Source organism: Myotis myotis, unplaced genomic scaffold (assembly GCF_014108235.1).
Source record: "Myotis myotis isolate mMyoMyo1 unplaced genomic scaffold, mMyoMyo1.p scaffold_m19_p_15, whole genome shotgun sequence".
NCBI lineage: Eukaryota > Metazoa > Chordata > Mammalia > Chiroptera > Vespertilionidae > Myotis > Myotis myotis.
Window position 1 is genome coordinate 6,540,084 of NW_023416319.1, and position 7,974 is coordinate 6,548,057.

General features: G+C 47.2%; 1 protein-coding gene across 8 annotated transcripts in view; it reads left to right on the forward strand.

Moving 5' to 3' along the window:
- The window catches only part of SHTN1 (shootin 1), a 136,831-nt gene that overhangs the window by 79,981 nt on the left and 48,876 nt on the right, over window positions 1-7,974 (forward strand). For 4 of the 8 annotated variants that reach the window (XM_036335852.1, XM_036335854.1, XM_036335855.1 and 1 more), the window contains one exon: window positions 5,093-6,856. In XM_036335852.1, the coding sequence (XP_036191745.1) occupies window positions 5,093-5,315 (223 nt within the window). In that variant the 3' untranslated portion in view covers window positions 5,316-6,856. Of the gene's footprint in view, window positions 1-5,092; window positions 6,857-7,974 lie in introns of those variants that run through there. The other 4 variants (XR_004972101.1, XR_004972102.1, XR_004972103.1 and 1 more) reach the window with 2 other exon arrangements.

Below are 7,974 nucleotides of genomic sequence, written 5' to 3' on the forward strand. Positions count from 1 at the left end.
AGTGAATGAAACTTTTAAAGCGGCGAGAGTTATTTTATAAAATGCTCCCCCTGAAAAGCTGATTGCCAAACAGTCTAAAAATGGTCTGCGGCATAAATGCCAAGTTCATTTCTATTTCACTTCGGAGGTAACTATCTTTCAAATCGCAACAGCTGGACTATTTAACACAATCTGGTGAATCAAAGTCTCGTTCTTCCCTGGTCTCCCAGTGGGACGTCTGCATTAGTCGGTGGCAGCCATCCAACAAATGACGCACAGCCAGCCGGACGGTCTGAACTCTGTTTCATTTACAAGAAAAATGGATAAAGCCGCAATCATATTTACCACCTTCAAGGACGGAAAACGGCAAGATTTAAATCTGTCTTTATAAAGTAGTTTCCTGGGGAAACTCCATCGAGGATGTCAGTTTCATAGTCCCCCTTGTGTAAAAATAAGAAGTCTTACTTTCCGCCCACCCCAAACCCCTCCCACAGTTACAACAGCGGCGAAGGGCTGTGGCATTACTCTTGTTCCTTCCAGACACCTGCTTTTCTGGAGATTTTAATACACTTGTCCACAGTTTACCCAAATACACTTTTAAACATAGAATGACACTGTCTGTATTACTACCAATTCTAATACTTTCAGCTGTCACGCAGAGCCCATTTCTTTGAGCTTGGTGTACTTTTTAAAACCCCATTTTAGCTCAAAGAATAAATTAGTTTGTCCATTCGGGTCGGCTTCTATGAAGGAAAAACAGCTGCAGTTTTTAATGAAGAAAAGTAAGTGTTGGACTTACGCTGCCACGCTTGACGGTCGGACCTCAGCTCTCGACGTGCATCTGCCCGCCCAGTGAACAAGAAGTCCTCACAGGTGACACTGGCTGGCAAGGCTGTGTCCACGCTGAGCCGTATTTGCGGTTGTGCCTGGCATTCAGCTTTGTAGGGTGGCACAGATTGGTATATTGTCTCCTAGCTTTTGTTTTGCTTTCACTTTTTGTCTTGAAATAGCCTTTAGGCAAGTGATCTAAAATGATCCGTAAAAATATCTATTTGAGTGGATCATAAATGACTTACTGGCACGTTGTGGTGAGAAAGAAAAAAAACCAAACCCGGCAAGAAGTCAAGATTCCACAACTTCAGTCCTGTTGTCTGCTATGAACAAGTGGTTTGCCCTTGGACAATCACTTCACTGCCTTCTTTGGGGTCTTCATTTGACAAGTGAAAAGGGACCAGGGATCCCTGTCAGCTCCGGCATCCCATGCTTTTAGTCTTGCTTTGTCTCACCTGTACCATTCAAGTGGACTTGGCGATCTTGCGGGATACGGGAGGTCTCCCATACTTTTGGTGAGGACTGAGTTTTAATGCTTCATTTGTGGTCATCGCCCTGAGCCGGAGAATGAAAGGAGAAAAGTTGAACAGAATCACAATAGTATCTTGCAGTTCCTGTTGGATGGTTGCATTGGAGGGCCTGGGGCTTCCACCTGGGGGAGCAGCTCCGGTTTACCCCCGTTTGAAAGCCGCCAGGACAGTTGCCTAGAGCAAGAGCCTGGGTTCTGGGAACCATCACCGACCAGGCTCTCTTGCTCTTCCCGGGAGAATGGAGCTGGAATGCAGCCGAAGAGGAAGGGCCCTTATTGCCCAAGGAGCCCTGAGCTGCTCCCCAGGGGAACTAGGAATGGACCCCATGGCAAACCAGGAGGAACTACAAGTCACACCCACACATACAAAACCCACATGTGTAAAAAGCTTGAAGGGATGGACGTTACATTTCCATATCTGAAAGATGCCACTGCGAACAGGGATTATGGAAGAACTCCTTAAGCATGCCGGAGTTAGCCTGTGGCGCCATTCTTTCCCTAGGCCCGTGGTCGGCAAACTGCGGCTCGCGAGCCACGTGCGGCTCTTTGGCCCCTTGAGTGTGGCTCTTCCTCAGCCTTAGGAGGACCCTAATTAAGTTAATAACAGTGTGCCTACCTATATAGTTTAAGTTTAAAAAATTTGGCTCTCAAAGGAAATTTCAATCGTTGTACTGTTGACATTTGGCTCTGTTGACTAATGAGTGGTCTGTCCGACCACTGACCTAGGAGAAGGCGCCTTGGGTAAGCAGCGTGGTGCTGGGGAAAAGCAGGCACCTGGAAACGGAGCCCCTGGTTCTCATTCTGGCTCTGCCGCTGCTCAGCTCCATGATTTTAGAGCAGGCTCTTCCCCTCTGCAAACGTCACTTTCCTCATCTGTCAAGGGCAGATGGGACCAGATGATCCCCATAGCCCGTGCTAGTCTTAACCCGTTGGAATTCCAGGCAGTGCCCCTTCACCTGCAGAAACGTGTTCCTCTGACTCTCAGTGCATAGATTCAGCGAAATCGCCCCCTATGCCCAGTCCAGTGCTAATCAACAAAGGAGTCCTCACACTGCAGCCTCAGGTGGCTGAATAATAGATGCATCTGCAGTTGAGAAGCCTCCTTCAAGGAAGAGGACCAATTCTGTGGACTGAGACAATTTCAGGACACGTCAGCTTGACAATACAGGTTTCCGAGTTTTCGGTTCCATTGACATCCGTTTGTTGCTGCTGTTAAGCTCTGAGAGCACTTCCTGGAAGTGTTGGGCCTCCAACTGATGAAGAAGGCTCCTTTAGGACGTGCTCACCACCGTTTACCTGCAGGCACACCTGGGCATGAGACCCCCGGACTCGCGCTGCACAAGTGGTGAAGGTCAGTAGGGGCTGGTGGAATTTGCTCCCCTGGAATGAGATGGACACTCCTGTGCATGCCTAGAGCCGGTTGGCTGGCTTGCCTGCAGTGAGCTCAAACCCAGGACGGTGGCGCCAGCCTGGTGACCTGAGCTGCAGGCTTTGTGGCTTTGTCGCAACCTAGCTCGCTGGGACTTCATTTCCTAGAATGCCCTTGCCCTTTGACTTCTTGGTCAGGGAGGCCACAAGAGAGACTTGCATGAGATTGTGAAGGCCAAAGTGACACGGGAGTCTTTCTTTTAAAGCTCTGAAGGTCCGCGCTGTTCCAGTTCACGCATGTTGTCACCTCGCTGGCATGTGGCAGCAGCTGGGCCGGGTGCATGTGCATTTCCCCGAGGAAGGGCCCCGGCTTAACCTGCAGGTGGTCTGCATCATCGGGACTAGAGATTGTGAGAGCCACAGGCAGTGCTGTCTTCGGTCTCTTGCGCTTTTCAGCCATCTTTCTTTTCAGTGGCCAGAACTGCTGACTTCCTGCCCAGCATCTGAGGCAGAGGCAGCAAACTGAAGTAGACCACTGCTGGAGGTCTAGCCCCTGCAATAAACCCCTCATATCATCATAGTGGCTGTGCTTCTCTGGCCATATCCCAATAGGTACAGTCTCGCAGGTGTGAGCCTGGCCCAGAGAATGTCAAACTGGGTACCACTGCAGAAACTATGTCCCATTCTGATTCCCAAAGTATAGTAACAGACATCTTGGAAAGTGGGTCCTTGGCCGAGGTCGATGAGCAGTGTCTTGGTGTTTCTCATGGCAAGGGCATTGCCAAATGGAGGCAAAAATAAAGGAACTGGTCCTCAGGATAGCCTAGCTTTTCTCTCCTGTCCCTCTCGGCTTTTGCCACCTCCAAGGAAGACAGAGTTCCGCAAGAATCACTCATGATGAGCATGTCACATAGTATAACCGGGTAGCCAGATGGAGTGGTTTTCAAGATCTGGATAAATCTCATAGCACTGGTCAGACAGTGATAAAACCATGATCATTGGGTTGAGGATTCTTGGACCTGTGGCTGGACCCTGCAGACTCTTTTCTCTCAATAACTGATCGTTGGTTCTGTTGTTTTGTGGTGTGAGAGAGACCTGCAGACCTACTCACACCGAAGCCGTCGTGTCTGCCCCTTCATCATGAGCCTTTCCCACACAGCTAATGGGCATTGGCTCATTCGCTTACCCCACAGATGGGTCTGCGCCAGGTGCTAGCTGGGGGACACCTGTGAACAAAGCGGAAGAGTTCCTGTTTCGCGGATGCTTACATGGTATTTGAAGAGACACGTTAAACAACAAATTGCACAGCATTTCATTATAACTGCGGTAAAGCCAACAGGAGGCAGTATTGAGTAGGAATAAAGTAACTGGCAGATCTGACCTGCTCCAGGAGTCAGGAATAGTAGAAACTGACACCAGGTAAGGGGCTGGTAGAAGAGTGGGCAGAGCCTGGCCAAGAGGTAGGCCAGGTCCTGCTCTCCACAAGTGGGCAGGCGTGTGCTGGCTCATGGTTAGCATCCTGGCGTTTGCCAAGACCAGATGAGTCCGAATAGCCTCTGCCCTGCCGACTACACGCCCCTTAACCTTCAGGCAGTGGCTTCTGACCATGACTTCTCAGAGGAGGAGGTTGCCGATTCCCTAATTTCCTGGCACGTGGCAAGAGCCAAAAGCGTTTCGGGACACCCCTTTCCACGGGGAATTGTCACCCATCAGCTTAAGAAGCTCAGTTGCTTGTGTCAGAAGAGACGAGGAAAGCCTCTGGAAGAGAAGCTGCATGTGACATCCAAGAAGAGATTTCTCAAGAAACATGATTCTCCTTTTTAAAAAAGGTTATGGTAACAGCATGTTAGCATATTCCCTGGGTTCTCCCCGCTGCCCTAGTTCCTCCCCTCACCCCCAGTTCTGAGCAGAGCTCTCAGCTGTCCCTCAGTGATGGGGAGATGTACTTCCCTCCTCCACACAGTCCTCCCAGAGCTAATCTGCAGCCAGATGTGCCAGGGACACAGGCAGGGGGTTAACTGGCTCTTTGAAGGTGGGACAGGAGTCTGGCTCAGGCAGTGGGGGGCCTGCACACGCCCCTGAGCTTTGCACTTCCTGAGGAGAACATGTAATTAAGCAGGTAGGTGCTTGGCTTTTTAACACCTCCGTCCTTAATTGCTCTGACTTTTTCCCGCCTTCTTTCTCCTGGCTTTGTGCTCCTAAATCTGTAACCTAATAGCTTCATTTTTGTAAATGGCTGGCACCTCAAAGACCACTTTGTGCGCATGTTGCTTAGACTTAGAACGTCTTGGGGTGTTTTTTGTTCGTCTGAATCCAGGAGTAGGAAAGACAAATATTTTTCCCTCTGCTTTTAATTATTTTGTTGTTTAACTCTTCATCCCCTAGGCCTCCCAGTGACCCGGGATGGAGGAGACAATGCATTGGCAGTGAAAACCAAGCCGAACCAGTTGTAGTTTTAGATCCTGTTTCCACACATGAACCCCAAACCAAAGACCAGGGTGCCGAACAAGATCCAACTCCATGCAAGGATGATGACGGTGAAATTAAACCAGAATATAAAGAAGACAGTGCTGAAAAAATGAGAGATACAGACAGCTCCAGCTGCTGATCCTTGAGCCAGAAGGTGACATGAGGAGAAGTCCGTTTCAATGAGCACATGTTTAGTTCTAGAGACATTCTGTTCTTGTCCCTGGATTCAGAAAACAGGTTCTTCTCTGATGTCACTTTTGTAAGTAGTTCGCCTATCAATATACTAGTAAGTAAGCTGTTTAGCAAAATGCACATTCTATGTAGTTTTTTATATTCATAGGGATAAGGTGTTTTTTTTTTCCTAATTACTGTATGAAATGTGACTTCTTTTAGAAGGCTACAGAAAATTCAGATGTTTCTATCCTTTTTATTAATGTACATACCACTATTCAAAAGTCATGCTGAAAGTTTGTAGGGCTGTGGATAATTGGATAAACAGAACTGTACAATTTGAGGTGATTTAAAAAGCCCTCACATGAGCTGGTTTTTTTTTTTTTTTGGACCCAATCCTCTTTGATGGAGAAACCGCAGTAGCATGGGAATTGTTAGGTACTGTGGCATGCAAGTTACTTGCTAGGATATACCGAGATAAAATTAAAATTCAGGTGCTGGCGTCATACCAGTGGCCCCATAATCAGTGTTAATTATGCACACTGTTACCTATGGGATGAAAATACATGCTGAAGATTGAGTCCCAAACCTCCCAAGGTCTTCGGTGGGAATGCGCTCGTGGCCCGAGTGCAGAATCGAGGTGCAGTCCAGTCCTTGAATGTAACAGAGTCTTATCTTGGCAAACCCTCTGCTCTGTGCTGAGTTCACTGTGTTTTCTCATGTACTCATGGGGCACAGGCACCATATTTCATCACAGTTCTTAACATACAGTGAAGAGCAGCGACAAGCAGACAATTTCCTTTACTGCTGTTCTACATTACACAGGTTTGTTGTTTTTTGCTGTTGTTGTTTTTGTAAGAAATTAAGTGGTAGTTAGTCTCTAAAAATACAATGTTTCGGTCTACCACAGTGAATAAATAGAAATGTAATCAGGGATTAAAAACACAAACACGTATGCAGCTTTTCAAAGCTGATTGTTTCAAAATTGGTGTTTATTTAAAATAAGTGGTCATGTACTTGAATGCATTTTTTTACGACAGTGATTCAGTAATGGTAATTTTGCTATTAAAGGAAGTGAAAGGTTTCGTTTTGTTAGCCGAGCTCAGCATGTAGCTGTCAGGTGTTGCTCACCTAAGGGCAAGAGAAAATGATAGTAATAATTGCAGTAGTTGTATTGTACTCGATTTTTGCACGTGTGCGAAGCATAGGCTTGAAGAGGCAGGCAGGCAGGTACGCGTCCTTCCTCGATTTGGACACAATGATCTTCCTGTAGGTTCGTTATGCTTGACTGTTGCCGTGTTCTTCCCGGGACGACTTTACAGTTACTTAGCAGTTTACTCCTGGGAAATGGAAGTGTGATGTTTTCCACTGTAACGCTCTCTAACGGGAGGCTGCTGCTGTGTGATATACTCACTAACTGCATTCATTCACCTAAACAAGTTCTGTTCTGCTGTGATTGGAGCCTTCCTCACCCCACTTATTAAAAAGCACCCGCAGATTCCCACGAAACGTCACTTGTGGTTATTGACATGTTTGGTTCAGTTCCCCAAATCGGACATTCTTTAAAAGGAAATGACAGGAGCGCTGATCACGTCCGTAAGTTTTCATAACTCACAAAGTGGTGTATTCTGAGGACTTTATTCCCTGTTGCTTCGTGCTGTCCTCCCTCCTGTGTCTGTCATCAGCCCACAGGGGTGTGTCATCCACATTTAGCACCAGGAGGATGTGTGCTCCGTTCCCTGGTTCATCACACACATGACAGAATGGCGCAGTTATAGAAGCAGCCTCGCTTCCAGGGTCCTGCATTGGGCCAGGCAGCAGGCAGTAACTGGTATTTTGACTGTTCTTGCCTTTTCTTTTTTTTTATCCTCACCCAAGGATATATTTCCATTGATTTTCAGAGAGAGTGGAAGAGAGAGGGAAACGCATAGATTGGTTGCCTCCTGCACGTGGCCCAACCAGGGCCCAGGCTAGGGAGGAGCCTACAACTGAGGTATGTGCTCTTGACTGGAATCGAACCCGGGACCCTTCGGTGCGCAGACCAGCTAGGGCAGGAGTGTTCTTGCCTTTTCTAAGCTGCTTACTTTCTTTCGCCGTGGTCACAGTCATTTAAAATTAATTTGATATGAAGATATTTGATGTAGGATTTTATTCACCTTTCTCTGCCTACAGTTTTTCCCTTTTCACGTCAGTTTTTAGGAAAGTTTGCCCCTGCTGTGGTGTCGTTGTCAGCGAGCAGTTAGGTGGGGGTGGGAGACCTGGGAAGACTGGTGCTTGCGTCTTCAAGGTACGCTCGTAGCTCTTTGCAGATAAAAAGTATAGATACCCTACATAGGCTGTTGTACAATTGGAAGGGGCAGTGCAGTTATCCATCGTAACAATAAGATGTTGGAAATGGAGTAGTACAGGCAAAAATCACTGTTTATCTTTCCAGACAATTTGAAGGTTGTCTGTCAGGTCAATGATAGTCCATATCACAGAATCTTACAAAACAAAGTTTGGATGATAATCCTAAATGCACACTATACATGTGTAATCACTTCAATCATGGGACAACTTGAGCTTCTGTGGAACTAAGTGGGGGAGGGTGGATGGCTGTCCATCATCATCATCACTGACCTTGGGAG